The 18,970-nt window shown below is 39.4% G+C and overlaps 1 protein-coding gene across 3 annotated transcripts in view; it reads right to left on the bottom strand.

Annotated features, from left to right (window-relative positions):
* tprb (translocated promoter region b, nuclear basket protein) overlaps positions 1 to 18,970 on the bottom strand; it is a 22,279-nt gene extending 3,309 nt beyond the window's left edge. For 2 of the 3 annotated variants that reach the window (XM_029499889.1, XM_029499890.1), the window contains exons 1-43: positions 18,820 to 18,970; positions 17,874 to 17,978; positions 17,693 to 17,766; positions 17,179 to 17,275; positions 16,996 to 17,099; positions 16,707 to 16,871; positions 16,292 to 16,384; positions 16,110 to 16,190; positions 15,696 to 15,783; positions 15,468 to 15,608; positions 15,192 to 15,286; positions 14,786 to 14,983; positions 14,585 to 14,692; positions 14,245 to 14,471; positions 13,739 to 13,902; positions 13,005 to 13,147; positions 12,578 to 12,726; positions 11,535 to 11,697; positions 11,317 to 11,451; positions 10,799 to 10,939; positions 10,464 to 10,629; positions 9,798 to 9,964; positions 9,307 to 9,459; positions 8,955 to 9,071; positions 8,390 to 8,593; positions 7,986 to 8,173; positions 7,715 to 7,862; positions 7,392 to 7,529; positions 6,943 to 7,074; positions 6,712 to 6,842; positions 6,340 to 6,550; positions 6,088 to 6,234; positions 5,198 to 5,396; positions 4,905 to 5,098; positions 4,734 to 4,807; positions 4,409 to 4,605; positions 3,974 to 4,264; positions 3,423 to 3,589; positions 3,243 to 3,323; positions 2,751 to 2,933; positions 2,503 to 2,655; positions 754 to 844; positions 287 to 447 (exon numbers count right to left, since the gene is read on the bottom strand). In XM_029499889.1, the coding sequence (XP_029355749.1) occupies positions 287 to 447; positions 754 to 844; positions 2,503 to 2,655; positions 2,751 to 2,933; positions 3,243 to 3,323; positions 3,423 to 3,589; positions 3,974 to 4,264; positions 4,409 to 4,605; positions 4,734 to 4,807; positions 4,905 to 5,098; positions 5,198 to 5,396; positions 6,088 to 6,234; positions 6,340 to 6,550; positions 6,712 to 6,842; positions 6,943 to 7,074; positions 7,392 to 7,529; positions 7,715 to 7,862; positions 7,986 to 8,173; positions 8,390 to 8,593; positions 8,955 to 9,071; positions 9,307 to 9,459; positions 9,798 to 9,964; positions 10,464 to 10,629; positions 10,799 to 10,939; positions 11,317 to 11,451; positions 11,535 to 11,697; positions 12,578 to 12,726; positions 13,005 to 13,147; positions 13,739 to 13,902; positions 14,245 to 14,471; positions 14,585 to 14,692; positions 14,786 to 14,983; positions 15,192 to 15,286; positions 15,468 to 15,608; positions 15,696 to 15,783; positions 16,110 to 16,190; positions 16,292 to 16,384; positions 16,707 to 16,871; positions 16,996 to 17,099; positions 17,179 to 17,275; positions 17,693 to 17,766; positions 17,874 to 17,978; positions 18,820 to 18,970 (6,315 nt within the window). The remainder of the gene's footprint in view (positions 1 to 286; positions 448 to 753; positions 845 to 2,502; positions 2,656 to 2,750; positions 2,934 to 3,242; positions 3,324 to 3,422; positions 3,590 to 3,973; positions 4,265 to 4,408; positions 4,606 to 4,733; positions 4,808 to 4,904; positions 5,099 to 5,197; positions 5,397 to 6,087; positions 6,235 to 6,339; positions 6,551 to 6,711; positions 6,843 to 6,942; positions 7,075 to 7,391; positions 7,530 to 7,714; positions 7,863 to 7,985; positions 8,174 to 8,389; positions 8,594 to 8,954; positions 9,072 to 9,306; positions 9,460 to 9,797; positions 9,965 to 10,463; positions 10,630 to 10,798; positions 10,940 to 11,316; positions 11,452 to 11,534; positions 11,698 to 12,577; positions 12,727 to 13,004; positions 13,148 to 13,738; positions 13,903 to 14,244; positions 14,472 to 14,584; positions 14,693 to 14,785; positions 14,984 to 15,191; positions 15,287 to 15,467; positions 15,609 to 15,695; positions 15,784 to 16,109; positions 16,191 to 16,291; positions 16,385 to 16,706; positions 16,872 to 16,995; positions 17,100 to 17,178; positions 17,276 to 17,692; positions 17,767 to 17,873; positions 17,979 to 18,819) is intronic. The other variant, XM_029499891.1, reaches the window with a different exon arrangement.

Genomic DNA, 18,970 nt, shown 5'->3' with positions numbered 1-18,970 from the left:
CTGATTTGTAACATTTGAGACACTAGAAACAGAAAATATTTGACAGTAACAGTAAATATTTTTTTTTTTGCTTGAAGAAACTTGAATGAGCCACAATTTAGTTTACCAACCTTATTAATTTCTGTAACCAAGTCTAATCTAGGTATGAGTGTTCGAAAAAATACATTCACAAAAAAGGCTTTATAATTCCATAAATTAATATCAAGTTATAACAATGTGTTATAAATGCGTTATAAATTCATTAATACTAGGGTTTTTGTTCTTGAAAGTGATTACAGATTCATACCTGAACTTGAGCAGGTGGTGCCAGTTCTGATGTTGGGGGAGGGTGGATGTTCAGACGAGGGGGCAGCTGGTGTGCTGGCCTCCGTGGCGACTGGGGCATCCGTGTGCCAGTGCTTGTGATAGGTTGTTCGGTGGAAAAGGCCTCCATTGTGCTGCCCTCATCTTAAACAGATTGAAAATGATTCACTAAAACATTTAGTTTTGTATCATTGTATCAGAACATCCCCTCGATTTCCCTCTCTGCACAAGTTGTACAAGTACCTCAAACATAGCCTTCTTGAAAATTACGTTTATTTTGGGGAAAAAACTATGCTGCTCTTGACTTCAGACAACAACATATTACATATTTCTCTGTCATTGCGTGAAATGGCAGATATCTAATTAAATGGCGGGACAGTATGTGAGCCAGTGTGGAGAGTTTGAGGTGGATGTGCTTATGTGTGTTTGACAGAGTTTCCTGGATCTTACAGGATGTCTGGGAATCTGCTGGTCTCTGGGTGGAGTCAGATGCCCCTAAACTCTCCTCAGTCTCTGTGCCTGGGTCTGTTGCATCAGCTCCCTGAGAAAGAAAAGGTCAAAAAGAATAATGAAAAAAATAGGTTGTAAAAGAAATAACAACCATGTGTAAAATGGGTAGTTGAATGGGATCAATTAAAAGAAAACATTGGGGAAAAAGAAGAAAAGTGAAAATCAGTTGGGGGAAAATTACAAGAAGCAGGTTCTGGAATGGTTCCCACATTGTATATATGCCAGGACAAAATGGCAGACCACCAAATACAGATATATTTTGAATCATGATTCATTTTCTCCTGTTATGGAACATAGAAGGCCTAGAATTCCAGTAAAAAAAAAAAAAAACCCACAGACACACACACAAAAACACATCCAAAGCATACCATTGTCAAAAGATGTACAGAATCCTGGCTAATTAAATGAGGACCAAGGTTTTATTCCATGTGTATTCCAAATGTTTATCTGATGTTGCTACCAAAAAGGTATAATAAATCTGACAGCAAGAACAAAACAGGCACTCCTGTTTGGAAAAAGCAGCAAAACGCTGCCTTTGGGTCACTCAAGGGTAGACAGGAGATTGGGGTGGAGTAAGTCTCTTGCTAGGTTTTGCTTAGTTTTTATAGTCTGGCCAAGTTTAATTTCAATACCTTTTTAAGACTTTTTAAAGACTGTCTCAAAATATTCCAAGATCTCAGAGCTACTTGATCTACATCAAACAGTTGTAGTTTGCTCTCTTATCCCCTCACTAATTTTCATTTGACAGATGGGTACAGTAATTCCCCTGGTTGTTCTCAGTGAGATGCTTCAGCCGTTGTTTAAATTGACGTCATCCACAAACTTACATTTCCTATTGTAGAGTCTGTTTTGCACCAAGGGAAGGGTGTGACATCAACTGACCTCTATGTGAACACAATGTTAATATTTCCAGTGCAGGTACCAGATCGCTGTCATGAGATGATGCACAGGTTGTCGTTTTTTAATAGTTTGTTGGGAAGAAAATAAATAAATTCAAAAATTTTGCAATCAAACTCTTTCAACAAAGCTTAAATATCTCATAAATTTGTGGTTAAGACTTTTTAATACCTTTTAAGGGCCTTAATTTTCTGAAAAATTGACTAATCAACTTTTAATACCTCTTATGGCGCGGGTTAGGGTTTGGTTAGGTACGGGGTGGTTAGGGTTAAGGGTTAGGGTTACATAACACTTAAAAATTTCCCTCAATAAGTTGAATTTAAGGCAACATAATTTGCCATTGTATATTTGCTTCAATGATTCAGGAAAATGTTTCAAAAACTGCTTTTTGCCAACATAATTTCTTCTTTTGAACTGCCTTCAAATGTATTACTGATATGAGATTCCAGGTTTCAACCAACTTTCACATATACAGACATGCAGATACACAGACCATTGACTGTGCTTTTGCAGACACTGTCTCATCCCACAGAACATGTTCTACAGTGGGTAGAAAGAAGATGTAAACAGCTAAAGTCAACACACAGATGGCAGATTTTTACAACACAGGCATAAAATACAAGTGACAGCGAAATTAGCCGGTGTGGAAAAACTGAGTGGGCGAACTGGAAAACACATGAAAAACTGACTGAAAGGGCGGGAAGGGTTAACATGGCGTGCTGAATGTGTAAGAATGTGTGGGTGACAATGTACAAAAAGTAACTGTGAGATGTGTTTCATGGGTAATCAAACCTCTGTGTCATCTTCTTCATAAGCCTCATTGCCATCTCCGCTCCCCTCGTTGCTTTCTTCTCCTTCTTCTCTCACCCCTCCCTCATCTTCCTCCTCATCTTCTTCTTCTTCTTCCTCCTCCTCTTCATCTTCCTCCTCTTCTTCATCATAATCCTACATGGAGCAGTGAACAAATCATTTTTGAAATTCCAACTGTGTGGCTGGTGTCTAAAACCTCTTCACACAGCACCTTTTAAAATGTTTACTACCTGCTCTTCTTCCTCCTCCTCCTCCTCTTGTTCTTCTTCACTCTCTGTGTCTGTAATTATGACGATTACTTCCTGTGATAGCTGGTCAGGGATATCACTTTGGGTCAGGGTCACCTCTTGGTCCATTGTCAAGGAATGGGAGGCTGCACTGTCTTCTTCCTCGAGTGCTTGAAACTCCTCTGTCTGCAGAGTGAACAGACACCAAGTCGTGCATTTATTCTACTTGTTTACTGTTACAACTGGAAATGATTATGATTATCTGTGTCATTAACATCTCCAGGCTTTTGCAAGGTAGTTACAAGAACAAAGAAGCAAAAACCCCAAAACAAACAAAATAACACCTGCCCACACAAAAAACTACCTAAAAACAACACACACTATGAACACATTATTTTACTTCAACATTGGCTTTACGCATTTGCTTTCACTTTTGCTTATGACACTTGAAGACATGGAATATCTTGGAAATTTCTTATTGTCTCTATAGCCAACCTGGCTTGCTTCTGCACTCTCTTGACTGTCTGTGGGCACCACCCCCTCAGCCTCAGCAGTTTCCTCAGATAGCACTTCCTCCTGGGGAGAAAACATGAAAATCAGAGCTACATCAACACTTTACAGATTATGAAAAATAATTTTTATTCTATTTGTTACACAGATTTATGTGTAACCCACCCCCATCCCCACCTCTGGATCCACTCTCTGAATGATTCGCAGCTTCTTCGGTATAGGAGCCCTGGATGTCTCCTCCTGGGCAGCCTCTGCGTCAGTGGCCATAGTGGTATTTTCCTCTTCCTCTCGGGGCCTCTTGGACATGGAAGAAGTTCCTGGTGTTGCAGAAACTGGAGATATTGAATCGCTGTTGTTATTCTCCATGATACTCATAGTAAAATTACTACTTCAACCAATAAACAAATGGTGCTATAACATTTGAAGCATCTTCAGCTATACTGGTGATGTGGGCTGGCAGGCATGTCCACTTGCACCAGCAAATGGACTGGACTTTATTAGTCCCAAAACTTGTACGACACAATTTAAAGTGATCATAAATGTCATCAGTAGCATGCAGATTTTTTTCTCTCCCAAAGATGCACCAAAAAGGAGCTTAACATTTCAGTACGTACGTCTGTGTCTTAATAGTTGCATCTCCCAATATTGTCTCCAAATACAGCAACATCATGAGTTATTAATGAGTAATCCTAACTTTAAAAAGACTTGTTTCTCACCAGTGCCAAACACAGAGGAGGTGGAGGAAGTTGAAGGCCATTCAACCTGTGAACTGGGTGTTGCCTCAAGGACTACAGGTGGCAGCTCCTGACTGGCTGGCTCTGTATGGGTCACGCTCTGTTGCTGTGTTGGCTGCACAAATGCTGTGGCCTGTGTCTGGGTCTGCTGAACAGTCAACATGGTACTGGCTAACGTTGTCTGGACATTGGGGCTGGAGGAGCGCACTGATCCACTTGCACTACCATACACAGTCACATGTTCCACTGGTGGGCCTTCAGTGGACTGCATAGCTGCAGAGGAGTTACAGTTAGTTAAAAAGCAAATAAAATGTAAATGTTTCAATGGAAATAGTAACTAAATAGCCAAGACTTGACACAAGTTTGAGGGACCCTAGTCTTTTATCTGGTATACCTCATATCTGAAACATGACTTACCCTCCTGGGTCTCCACCTGTGTAGTGGGCATGACTGTAGCTGTGGGTGTTGGTGTGGGCACAGTAGCTGGGGTGATCATTGGCCTGATGCTTGCTCTTGGAGTGGGTTTGTTCCCTGGGTTGACAGGCTGTTTGCTGGCTGTGGGGGCCACGGGCGTTGGCTTAATATTGGCAGTTGGAGGTTCAGATGTGCTGGCACTTGCAGAAGCAGAGATAAAAACATAAATAATGATTCTATAAATGATCATGTAATTAATTCAGCAAGTGTGCTAATGAGCCCACATTGAAATTGAAACTTTTAGTAGCTTTAATTTTATGCATAATACCTGCCCCTGTCTGCAGCTGGAGTAGTCTTCAGACTAATCTGTCTCTGGTCTGTGCTTCTTTGCTGCTCCTGAGTCTAAAAATCAGGACAGAGTCATTGTATCGAATTACAGATACTGAGAGTCATGTATGAAAAAAACATGTACACCAAACAGACCAAAGCAGATACTCACCTTGCTGGGACCTGCTTCAGGTGGCTCATCTCTTTGCTCTTGCCTCTCTTGTTGACCTCGCAGGTCTCTCAGTTCTCTCTCTTGCCGACTCAGACGGCCCTCATATTGAGATTTGAGAGCACTCACTCGAACCTCCAACTCTTCACGCTGCTGCTTTAGCTCATCATTTTCCTTTTTCAGTTGCTCTTTATTGCCTGGATATAAATTTGTTAGGTATGAGATCCAAATAAAACTAACAACCCTAAAATTTGGGTAGAAGAAAGAATCCCAGTGGTCACTGGCCACCATCTTACCCATGAGCTGGTTGATCTTCTGTTTGGCATAAACAATGGCTTTTCTGGTCTTCTCCTCCTTGTCAACCATCTGCTGTCTTAGTGTGTCTTCCTGGGAAGTTTTATCTTGCAGCTCCTGCCTCAGCCTGTTCAGCTCTGTCTGCAGCCTGGAGGATTGTTCCTGGGCATTGCGGACCTCAGTTTCACGCTCTGTGACCACCTGTGGCAGTTACAGAAAAGATACAGAAATTAAAAAAGTATGTAAAAAAAAAAAGGAACGCATGCTACTACAGTTGACTGCCATTGTCCCATCAACAATATTGATCGCCTTGGCTTAGATTGATGAGTGTTAAATTCGTTTGTTTGCATTTTTTTTTTTTTTAAACTTCACATACAGTACAAGCCAAAAGTTTGGACAAACCTTCTCATTCAAATGAATAGGAAAGTGTGTCCAAAATTTTGGCCTGTACTGTAGCTCATGGTTAGAGTTTTTATAATTTCAACATAGTTGTACAATGACAAAGAGTATTATATTTCTGACTAACAGTGTGGTGGCATGGTGGTTCGTGCTGTGACCCCACAATAAGAAGGTTGTGGGTTCAGGTCCCAGGTCTGGGGCCTTACTGTGCGGAGTTTGTATGCTCTCCCCGTGCCTCCGTGTGTTTCCTCAGGGTATTTTGGTCTTCTCCCACTATCCAAAGACATCTTTAAGTTGATTAATGACTCTAAATAGTCTGTAGGTCTGAGTATGAGAGTTTGTTTGCCTCTGTCTGTCTCTGTGTTGGCCCTGGGATTGGCTTCAGCACCCCCGCGACCCAGAAACAGATAAGCGGTTGATGTTTCTGACTACACAACCCATGATATTTTAAAAGCAGATCACACTACAACACCATTATTGCTATAAGTTTAACCTTGTTTATATTTTCCAGCTGTCCCTCCAGCTCTTTGGTCCTGGCTTCAGTCTGACTTAGAGAATCTTTGAGGCTCTGGAGTTCCTGAACTGAAGCCTGACGAGCCTCCTCTTCTTGGGAAGGACCAGCTGCAGCCTCAGCTACCATCTAAAAGAAGGAAAAAAGAGAGAGGGGAAAAAAAGATTAACAAGAATAGAAATGCTTGCAACACAGTTAAGATGGCATAACTTGACTATTCTAGCGACCTCTCACCTTATCATGTTCTACTTTCAATTCATCATACTGAGTTTTGTACCGCCGCCCAATTTTCTTGACCTGGGTGATAGTTCGCACTTTATCCTGGAGGTCCTGTTTCTTGGCATCTACTTCCATCTTCAACGCATTTCTCTCATCAGTCATCTTAGTTAGACTATCACGTAAACTTTGTATCTGGCTTTGAAGGGATGTAGTTAGGTTATTGCTCCTGTAAAGAGAAATCAAGATTATGAGAAATGGATGAAGTGGGAGGTGAGGGGGCAGGCAGAAATTCTGTCGAACTGTTTTGGGAAAAGCGAAACATTAAAAAAAAAAAAAAATGTATTGCTCAGCAATAATGCAGTAGTAACGTTATTCAAAATTTCACACCTGGTCACCTCTGCTTTCAGTTTGGTACTCTCTTCAGTGAGATGCTGTATGCGTTTTAGATGTGCCTCCTTCTCAGAGTGCAGCCGCTTGTTTTCCTCTGGATCTGAATCTTTCTGTTGACTCACCAAATGCTAGAGGAATGTGAAAATAACATCAGTTACATTATAAGTTGTCTTTACGTGAACTTAAATTAAGTAGAATACTTGCATAATTTTCACAGTTTTCACTGACCTGTGTCCGAGCCTTCCACCGCTTGAGCTCCTCTTCCAATATCTTCTTCTCTGCCTGGAGCATACCACTCTTCTCACTCAGTTCAGAGTTAGCTTGCTGCAGTGGCATTATGTCAGACTCCAGTTTTTGCAACTAAAACAAAAGATGAACTGAAACTAAGTGGCTGTGAAAATTCACAAAAAGAATATTGAATCATAGCATACTAGAGCTTTGATTCCCAACCGCTGTGCTGTGGCACAAAGGGGCGCCATGAAAGACCACCCAGCCTCACCTGATCAGCACTCCAAGGTTTAGAGTAACAATCAGGTAAAACTGGACAATCCTCCACGGCACACCTGACGACCTGACATTGGCACACCCACACGCCGTGACACAGCGGCTGGGAATCACTGCTATAGAGGTACAGATATGTATAGCCTCAACATTTCTCTACAAAAGCAAACAGATACCTTAGCTTGGGTTTGTTGTCGTTCTTGCTCCATCTTATCTTTCTCCTCTCTCAGAATCTTGTTGGTTTCCATCAGGATATTCAATGTTTCTGTCTTTTTCATCAGTTCATCGTGCTGAGCAAGAGTCTTTGATGTCACCTTATTAAAATTATAACGGTAGCCAAGTTAGACATAGACATTTGTATCCAACTGTATTTCTGGAAGTAAAATGACTGCCACCTAACACTGAACTCAATGGTGATAGAAAGTGAGCAAACTGTGAACACCATCATCTGATTATCAGATGATCAGAATCAGAGAATATAAAAAGTGTAAAAACATACCTGCATCCTCTCCCTTGCAGCACTCAAACTGTCTTGCACCTCTTTCAACTCTCGTTCCAGGTGCTCAACTCTAAGGCGATAACGTAAACTTTCGCCCTGAGCAACCTCAAAACGAGATTCTGCAATCTCCTTCTCCCGACGCACAAATCTGCGATGTAGAATAAATCAGGGTGTCAACAATAGAACAATATGAAGGACTGTTTTCCCTTCAGTGAAAACAGGATCCAAAGTGTTGGGAGGATTTTTTTACTTGTATGATTTGAGCTGTTACCTGAGAATCTCAAGGATTTGATCTTGAGATTTGCCTTCTTCAACAAGAGGAACAGTCACGGTGCTTTCATTAGCAGCACGCTGCATATTGTCAGCCATTTTGCCACTGAGTGCCTGGATCTGCTCGTGCAGAAGGGCATTTTGTCGCTGTAATTCCCCATAGTGGCTCTCAATCTTTGACATCTCCTCCTTTAAGATACAGAGAGATTAAACAATTCTTTCAAATGCAAGCAAATTTTAATTGGTATTAAAAAGCACTGGGCCTAGAAATATGGTCAGTCTTGAACAGCTTTTGTTAGGCATACAATGTATAATTACTGTTTATCATTTCTTACAACAATGCTTAAAAGCAAATGAAATGGCAAACAAAATGTTAATATATCTCATACCATCACCTATACTGACCTTGAGGATCTTTTCTTGCTCCTCCCAAGACACCCTGGCCTCAAGTAGCTCGGTGCTGACCCTCTGAACTTTCTCCTCCAGCTGGTGTCTGATCTCGACAGCCTGCATGGCCTGAGCTCTAGCAGCCTGAAGGGCTTCCACATCTGATGCATGCAACATCATCTCTCGCTCATACTTATCTTGTGCTTCTGCTGCCAGCTTTGCCTTATAAATAGGAAATGAAGTTCCAATAAAGATTAGATGCCCAACTAAAATATCATTATTTGGCTGAGTGGCTTATTAAAATTTGTATTTTAAAAGTTACAAACTGCAGTAAGGTCATTGAGCACACTAGGCCTAAATCAAAAAGTTACAGGTTTAAAAAAAAAAAAATCTAATCAGCTCATTCTTTGCAAATACTTCTTATCATTTAGTGTTGAAAGCAGCAAAAGAAATGGACATGAGGACATCATATTCTGTATTTTTATGTTTTCAGAAGAGAAAAGAAAAGTTAATCAGTACCAGACCAGCTGATTGGGAAAATTTGGGACAGGAAGAACCTGTCACTAAGCAATGCTTGCTTTACCTGCTCCTGGCTGTCTTGCAGAGCCTGCTGTTGCAGGGCTTCAGCCACTCCAGCTTGTTTTAGTGCCACCCGGTGATCTTCCTGAGCACTGCTTAAACTTTTCCTTAGATCGTTTATCTAACAGGCACACAAAAAAGAAAATTAGCATTTTCCTTACTCCTATGATGAAGACGACATCTGAAGAAAACAGTGTTCCAAAGGCCAAATGTAACTGGAACTACACGAACTAGTATCAATTTATTAGTTCAACATTTATATTTAATAATAATCATTTAGTAATAGAAGTTCATACTTTTTTTACAGGAAAGTAATGAACAATGTTTGGATTTGAAAATATCATGTTTAAATGTACCTGTTCCTCCATTGAAACAAGGGCACTCTTCCTCTGGTCTTCTAAGCTTTGCTTCTCTTTCTCTGCTTCTTGAAGCTTCTCCTCCAGTCTCTGGCTCTGTTCTGCAGTTTCCTTCATTAGGGTTTCAATTGTTGTCCGTGCCTGTTCTGTTACCTGCTCATTAGGCATTAGAACAATTTCACAAAGTTTAAAAAACAGATCATAAAAAAAAACACAACAAAAAACATTTAGAAATAGAAGACATTGCCAAAGGCTTATTTTATCCCCACTACCATGGCAGACAGGAGATAAAAATAACGTCACTAAATCAAAATCAGAATCAGATCAGAAATGCTTGCACATTCAGCCCAATAGGGATGTCAAGAGTATAGGGATCAAATACTCTGTGCAAATAATCAAATGCTGTATCTGGATTCATTTGCAAAAGTATTGATACACCCCCAAAACCTTTTTATGGTTGATTTATTAGAGTTGGAACAATAGCAGGTCACCTGCTTCTCTTTATCCAGGGATTCCTCAAGGCTCTGAGCCATGGCTCTGTACTGCTCCATGGTGGAAGTGACTGCCCTAAGGCTCTCTGCCAGCTCATCTGAACGGGTTTCAGCCAACCTCAAGCGGCCTTGTAGGTCCTCTCTATCTTGATCTTTGCCCTGCAGGCCTGAAATCAGGATCAATCAGCAGCAGAGGTGAGTTTACAATACAACTAGTTTTAGTTGCAAGGATGGAGTGTACAATAATAAAAACCATTACATAGTAAACATTAAAAGCCATTGAAAAAAATGTGTCTTTGACATGTCATGGGGCTTTTGAACGAAATCCTACCTTATATGAAATGTTAGAACATGAATCAAAAAGGACATAGCATGCTAGAATGTAAAATAAGTGTATCAATGTAAATCTGGAGTACTTGAGTAGTTTAAAAAGACAGAACCTATAAAATCACAGCAATTTTCTAATCTTATAACCTTCTCAAAATTGCATGTAAATATTAATTTACAATCATTTAATTTATTCTATCAATTCATTTGCCTAATATTTGAGGTCATGAGATCTAATGGGAAAGAGAGACCAGTACATTTTGGTCAGCATATGTAAGGGTTTATATGCATGGTGTGACCATTCTACATACATCTCCCCATGTGTGCATTTGTGCTAACCTATGGCAGGTGTTGTAGGGGAGCTCAAGGTATGATGTGTTTCACTGCTGGCTTGCTGCAACCTGTGGGTTTTAAGCTCCAACTCAGCAGCATTCAGAAGTTCTTTGGTCTTCTGGTATAAAGCCACCTGTGCCTCCAGCTGCCTCTTTGCTTCCAGTAACTGGATCTAGTACATGAAAAATCAAATCAGTGAGATTAAGTGACTTTACAGTTAAATGTTTGGTATAATTAGACACTGCCATAAAAAAACAAAGAAAAGAAGGTACAGGGATGTATGTTACATAATGTCCACAATGCTTCAACTACTATTGGATAACAGTTGACACTGTGCTTACTTCTTGGTTTCTGCTGAGCAGGTGTCTCTGTTCAACCTCATTTTCCAATCTCTTCTGCAGTTGGGAGATCTCCCGTTCCTGTTTCTCCAACTGGCTGTTGAGACGCTGGCGTGTATCTGTCTCTGAACGCTGTAGGGTGGCCTAAAATAGAACATTGGTTAACATTTTATGCTGAATTTGTACGCATATAAAGGTCAGGGTTAATAACTTCTAATTTAGACTTAGGAACAAATAAATTCCAAAATGCTTGCACAACATATATGGAGCTTTCATACAAATGAACAGTACAGAGACTTTAAAAGGGCCATGATAGAGATGTTGATGTGGTAATGATCAAATCTCATGGAGTCACACTTCTGCAGGACCAGGTGGTACTCATCATTTTGTGAGTTTGATGCATCTGCCTTGGAGCATTTAAATAAACAAGCATCCAAAAATTGTGAGATATTTAGGAGGAAACTGGAAACGTTTTTCCATGCAGTCCAAGGTGTGGAATTAATGACGTGTTTTTTGACTACCTGAATGGTCTGGAGGTTGGTCAGCAACATGGTCTGGCACTGTTGTTGGCTCTGGATTGTTTCTTTCTCCTGAGTCAGCCTGGACTCCACCAGCTTCAGCATATCTCTCTCCTTACGCAATCCTTCAGCTCGTCCCTGAATGGTAGGAGGGGATAAATAAAAATTCTGATAGAAATCACACCCAAACACAAACAGCACCACGGAAAGGGGATACAAACCTCAGCAATGCTGAGTTTCTCTTTGGCAGCTCTGAGATCCTCATTTAGAGAGTGGATGGTTTGCTCATGCTTCTGTGTGGCAGCAGCCATCTTCTGTTCTTTTTCTCTAAGGGAGGCAATCTCTTTCCTGTATCCTTCAACATTGTCCTGCAGCATCTCATACCTGTCATTGTTAAAATGGAAGTTATTTTAGTGACCATGGGTGTTTAGGCGATGTCTAAATGTTATTTTACTGAACATTTCAGAGTGAGCACACATGACCTGCTCATGCTTTTCAAACTTTTTTTTTTTTTTTTACATTTTATATCTAACATTTATATAACACACACACCACCCACAATGACCAATATCCCCCAAGTCAACAGCATAGAACAAACACTTCTAAAAAGTGGGTGGTGGGGCAATTTATCTTTTAAACTAAGAATCTGGCCGGGGGCACATTTGCACAACCGTACTTCAAATCACCATAAGTTTTGCTCTATTGGAGAAATTCCAGCAGTTTTTGAGTAGTTGCACTTCACAGCCAGTATTGGGTCATTATGGTAGCCAGCGAATCATATTCTTTGTTGTTAATTGTTAATAGACTATTTTAAAATTCTGCCAGAACTGCCAGATATTGAAGATTCTAAGAGTTCTGGAAAAATAGGCAAAAAGCATTTATGGCTAAAATAAGCAAAAGGACAAGGTGAACAATAGGAATCTTCGGTGTTAAAACATTAATATATTAAATTTTTTCATAATCCTTAATTTGCCAATGCCTATTTGCAATAATACCCTCTAACATAAAATATTGTTTTGAACAAGATAGAAAAGAAGGTCTTTTAACCTTTTCTTTCAAAGATTGACAACACAAGGGTGTTTAAGGCCACTCATTTTCTTTACTGAGACATCCAAAACATAGCCACATGCAGACAAAAAGAATTTAAAGTAAACCTGGGGTCTCCATTTTTTTTTATTTATTAAATAATGTATTATGTATTGTATGCCATATTCCTATTGCTTTAGGTGAGGAGGGATCAGTCCTGCTTGCTTTTCAAACTTACCTCTTGGAGGCAAACTCTAGTTGGGTGGTGATTTTTGCATTTTGGGAGCGTAGGTCAGATAACTGTTCCTGAAGCTTCTCACTCTGCTCCATCAGTGTCTTTTCACTCTCCACACGCTCCTTTTTATAGGTGGAGAACACCTCCTGCAACTGCAAATACAGAGAGACTCTATTTTTTTCAAAACACAACAATCATTGTTTCTATCTGACAAATATCATCTGACCTAGTTCTAGTAGCAGGGAGATGAGAAACAAATGAGCCAAGCTAAGGAGAGCAACTAATCCACAAAAAGATTTATTTTTAGTCAGGGATAAATTCAATTCTGCAAGTATTCTTGGAGTATTTTGGAGCAAACAACTATCAAGCAGAAACAAATTAAAAGCAGACGCAACTATAAAGATGTCCGTTTGACACATATGATGCTTACCTGCCGTAAAGCTGCCTTGGCTTCCAGGGCTTCAGCAGACTCTGTTGCCATCGAGACAAGAGCAGTAGGCGTCCCTGTGGTGGGAGTCGTTGCAGGTGAACGTCGAGGGGTTGTTGACAAGGAGAGCTCATCAGGTAGAGTACCTTCACCCAAAAGAAAAAAGAAAAAGTCAGATGTGAGGGGAAAAAAAAGCAACAAAGAAACCCCCCCCCAAACCATGTCATTGCTTTAGCGCTTTTATTTCTGTGCTCTAACTGACACTGAATGACTTTCCATTATCAGGCTTGTCAACAGAGACATCTTGTGGATGCCCTAGAGAAGTACTGTCTTTACTTCTCAATAACCTTAATACATTTATGTGAAAAACTTGTAAGGATAAATAAGGCTTCAGAGAGAATTGATATTTGATGAGGCTTTTGAAACTGGGAAACTGAAAATTACAATTTGATGAGGCTCACAGGTGTACTTCAACCATTTAGTTTTGGCCAAATAAATAATGTAGAAATAGTGCAAACACTACGTCTTAGTGTGAATTTAAAATTTAGTTGAAATCTGAGAAAATGTGTAAGTTACTTTATAATTATTATCTCATAATTATCAATAATTATGAGAGGGATGAAGCTTGAGCACCTGAACTGCAAAATGCCTGTGCGTGACTCTATTGCTTAGTACATTTACAGGATATCCTGTCTTTAGCAGATTAAATATCACTTGGTGTATGTTTTGTATGTTACCTTGCTGAGGAAAGCCAACTCCAGTTGCCTGAGCCAGCAGCACACGGTACATATCCCTCTGCCTTACAATGGATTCAGTCATTTTTAACTGTTGGTTGCGCTGCTCCTTCAGTGACTCCAGCTCAGCCTGAGCTTTCTCAAAACTCTGCTCCAACTCACCATGCCTGTAAAAGTTCAACTCAGTTAGCCAAATCTTCATATCAGAATAGGGTTTTTTTTTGTTTTTTTTGTTTTTTTTTTACATATAATTCATAAAAAAGGTACAAAACCAGAGGAAGAATTAGCAATATAGATGTTAGATTGAACTTGACCAATTGAATTATAACAAAATTCCCTCAAAGTCTCCAAATAACAGACCATGGTATATTCAAACAACTGACACTAGGAGATATGTGGTTTGGAAATATACTGAATGAGGAACATTCACAAAGAGGTTTTACAGCTTGAGTTAACAGGAATGTGTCTGAAAGCCTAATTTATTGAGTTTTTAATAGTTTTAAGCATACTTGTTGCCGGTGGCCTCAAACTCCTCTTTCTCTTGGGCATCACTGAGCTCCCTGAGGGCTACCAGAAGACGTTGGTTCTGCTTCTGAAGCTCTTCCACACTGCGGAAGGTCACTAGATGCTGGCTGATCACCTCTGAAGTGCTGCTGACATCAGCTGAGCTTACTTCTTCCTCATGGATTACATGATTTCCACGCGCCTCTTCTAGCTCAATCAGCAGCACACGCACCTGGCAGAAAGGAAAATATATTACTTCAAATGGGGACATCTAATTAGGTACAAGTTGAGTTTTTAAAATCAGAACTAATCAACTAATCAGAATTGAGATGCAAATGAACCGACCTGCTGTGCCATGTCTGCCAGCTGGAATTCACACCTCTGATTGTCCCTTTCTAAAACGGAGGAGCGTTTGTTGGCCTCATCAGTCTCCTTTTGCAGACGATGCACCTCCTGAAGTAAACATTTGTACATATAAGAACAAATTAGACTTGAAAAGGAAAACCTTTACAGCAAATCAAAAAGGATTATGGATGAGATATGCACCTTTACAGTCTGCTCAAGTTTCGCAGAAAGACTAGCCACTGATTTTTGCATACGCTCATGCTCATCCCTTTGCCGTTTGAGAATGGGAGCCTTCGTTTCCACTTCCTGCACTATGTCATCCAGATACTTGTTGACTCGTTTATTCTCCAAGCGTTCCAACTGCAACTGCTCCTGGCTCTCCACATAAGCACTATACAACTGAATATAGAGTAGAGCAGACAGAAAACAGCCACTTCAATATTCAATACCGTTTGCAAGTATTGAACTGTATTTCAAGGTAAGAAACCATTGTTAAAATGCATACTATATGCTGTAATCAGTTATACTCAAACATTAAAATACATAAAAGTTCTTAACAAGCATATGTTATGAAAGAATGGTTAATTTAAAATTCTGCTGTCCATACCTCTGTCAGCTTCATACCAGGTTTGATCTTAGATACAGCAGCTGCTGTTGGAGACATGGTTGTCATTTGTTCCTCTGTCAGCACAGATGTTGTCCCTGGATGGAAAAAGGAGGAGTCAGATCACGGGTAATTTAGCTCTACAAATCTTGAGGTTGCCTCAGTTCAAACTAAAGATTGTCCTTAAATTTACATTCTTCAATTGTAAAATGTCAATGCTGCAAATCAGTGGTTAAAAAAACAACCCAAAAAAGAAAGACTACAAATAAATCATCAAACCTCGAAGTTTAGAACTTGACAACAACTCATTGGCATTGTCCAGCTCTTTCTCAAGACCCTGGATCTTCTCCTTAAGTTCAGTAACAGTCTTGTCTGTGGCACCATTCATCTCCTGTAACTTCTCCTCAAGGCCCTTGTTGGCTGTGGGCAGGTAAGAAATAAAGCAATGTCAGAAGTCAAGTACTAAGTGGTTATGGTAGTTGTCATTATTTAGGGGTAGCCCTGCACCTTCTCCAGCATCCATCAGCAGTTTATGTAGCTCTTCCACAGCGCGACTCAGCTCTTCACTTTTTGCCTCAGAATCTGCTGCTGCTCCCTGCCACCACCACAACAGCCAATGTAAATGTAAAGCTCATCAGAAAAACCTTCATTTCACAGCACTGTTTGTAAAATGAGAAAATGCACAGCTGCCTTGCATCATCACCCAAAAAAATTTTTGTACCACACTGACTATAAGTAAATGTTAAAAACCCATTGAAAAATAAAAAGATAGAATAGAATATAATAGACAACTCAATAGCTTCAAGAGACATAATTTAAGTGCGATACTAACAAAATTTTAAACAATGAATCTGGTACTAAATGTTACATCATGCACTCTTTAATGGGATACTTGGATGTTAATTTCAAACATGAATGTACCTTATATAAATTGGAGAGCTTGATGTTGGCATTCAACTCATTCCTGAACTTTTCTTCCAGGGTGGCTTGCTGTTCCTTGGCCTAGAGGGAGCAAAAATCCATTCATGCATTTACATCAACAATTGTTAAACTGCAAAAATACTGAAATTTGATCTGAAAAAAAAAAAACAAACTACACATACATCTTTCAGTTTGCTGATCATATCATCCTTCTGTTTCTGAATGTTGTCATTTGAAGTCTTCAAACTGGCCACTTGATCTTGAAGTCGGCTCAACTAAAAATTGGATATTGGGGGAAAAAAAAAAAAACCCAACAAAAAAACAAAACAAGCAAACAAGAATGAGATGACCATCTGAATCTAAAGAACTTAACTAAGCTCACTGAAAATACCAACTATCAAAATGCCCTTAAGTGAATAAGCAGGATAACCTGCATCCACCAACAGATCTCTGTGTAGGTGTGATTTTATCGGTGTAAGGACTTTCATTTTACAAACTTAAAACCACTGGAATCCTTATCACAGTACTTCTTACAACTGCCTAAGTAAACATTTACGTTATCTATGTGGTATTATATGAGAAAGAAAAGAGACTTGCCTCATCTTCTTTATCCTGCAGAGTACATTTCAATTCCAAGATTTCATTGCCTTTTTGTCTGGAGACAGACAGCAGCTCCTCACTCTTGGCGTTTAATTCTTCATTCAGCCAAGATGCTTGGCCATGTAGAAGCTCCTTCTCTTGTTCCATGCGCTTCTCCTTGTACTGTCATGGAAAACACCCTGACTTAAGTTACTTTTGTTAATGAGGAAATGTGTCTAGTAAATGGTTATTTCTCCAGAGGGAGCTGGTGCCATGATATTCCCTGTGCAAAGATAACAATGCTCACTTTAATGTTGACTTCCGCTGCTTCAAGTTCATCTAACTTCATCTGCAGGGTCATCTTAGAGGTATTGACTTCAACCAACTTATCATGAAGTTGTCTCAAATCATCTGATGGGACAACAGAGACAATGTAAGTGCTCTGTCAAAGTGATTGAACAATTATGTCCATACAGGTTACACTCAGTACCATTTAAATGCTCCACTTCCAAGGATCTCCTTTCCAGTGTTCGAACAAGATCTCGCTTCTCTGCCTCCAGTTCTTCTTTGGCTTTTGACAGCAGAGTCTGAGACAAAAAGCATTAATTTAACTCTATTGCCTGCAGGACGTAATGTACACATAAATTTCGACTTCCTGATGATGACATTTTGGAAACAAACATTACTATTAGTCATTCCAACCAGATGATGAATCTTACAAAATCTATTCCATATCTATTATTATTGCTGCATGTAAAATTTCTCAAAATATTTTACACTACATATATCCCACAGGGAATTCAAGAGTCAAAAACACAAAATGTACCTCATGAATTATGACATATTATGTAAAACATAAGACAACCCACCCACCCCCCCAAGAGTAAACACCTTAGCTCAAACCAGTATATCTTCACTTAACAGATTAACAAATTCCCTGAAATGTAAACACACAGAGACCATAACATGATAACATGACATGACATGATAGAAACAGCATCTACCTGTTCAGATGACAACTTCTCCTGGGCAGACTCATAGTCTCTGTTTTTCTCACGCACAGTTTTAAGATCCTCCTCTATAAAAGAGACCCAAAATCATTAAGTTGGAAAGAGCAGCAGAAAGAAACTGACTGCTCATGAGCAGCCATGTCAGTACATAATTTTGCAATATGTTTGCTCTCACCAAGCTTGATAAAGTCCTCCTTGAGTTTAAGATGCTCTTGAGTCTGGGACAGGAATTCATCCTGACACTGGGCAAGTTGTTTTACCTTTTCAAAGAAATGTTGCTCTGTATAAGGGCAAACAACAGAAACACAAACATGAGACACAAAATGTAAACACTAGTATTACTCAATTTATTCTTAGGCGGCAGAACTAAACCAACAACTTGCTTAGATTGATTACTTGATCAAAAAAAAAAAAAAAAAACAACCCAATACAATACCAAACTTGCTTTCAAGGAGAAAATGTCTACATTGAAACCTTTAAACAATACTACTATGATTAAATATTTAATAGGAAGTAATTTTTCAATTAATGTATACAGCTTTACAACTTGGTATGTACAGGTGTAATAGTGTAAAATGCTACAAAAGGTCAATATATTAAAAATGTTTTTTAAACAAAGATATCCTATAAGTCTATCCTCTTAAGAATTGGCTACTACATTTGAAAATCTCTTGCTTTCATTCTTGGCCATTCTTTGCTGCATGTGGCCTGTTTTGAATTGACTTATTTGTACGTTTTCTTTTGAATTTAACCCCCGTTTATTGCCTCTGTTTTTTTTCTGTTTCTTAAGATTTATGGTGGGGTTGTCTTAGGACAAATTAACTAAATCAAACCAAATCTTGTTCACGTTAACAGTGACTCATTTATTTAGCTAACGTTAGCATTAATTAGCGTGCCAATGTATACATTGGCCTGTAGTTTAAACCACCAAATACATTTGATAGACATGTAACAAAGATATTCATAGTATAAAAAATGTGAGCGCGTTAAGAGTGTGGTTAATGTGTGATATACATACAAAGTCTCCATATTTTCTTAAACTTTGTTATGTTCACCAAAAGCCATGCACAACGAGCAACGCCAAACTGCGCCAGCTAGCAAAACGGCAAAAGATAACTTACCGCTGTCGACCCGAAATTGTTCTTGCTGTGCTTTCAAAGAATCGATCTCATACTGCTGATCAGAAAGGATTTTCTCAAGTTTGTTTTGAATTGTTTTGGGTAGTTTGGATAGCTCCGAACCTTCGAGCTCCTGCAGCAACAGTGCCGCCAT

This window comes from Echeneis naucrates, chromosome 4, assembly GCF_900963305.1.
Source record: "Echeneis naucrates chromosome 4, fEcheNa1.1, whole genome shotgun sequence".
NCBI classification, from domain to species: domain Eukaryota; kingdom Metazoa; phylum Chordata; class Actinopteri; order Carangiformes; family Echeneidae; genus Echeneis; species Echeneis naucrates.
This window is presented reverse-complemented; position numbering and strand designations above follow the sequence as displayed.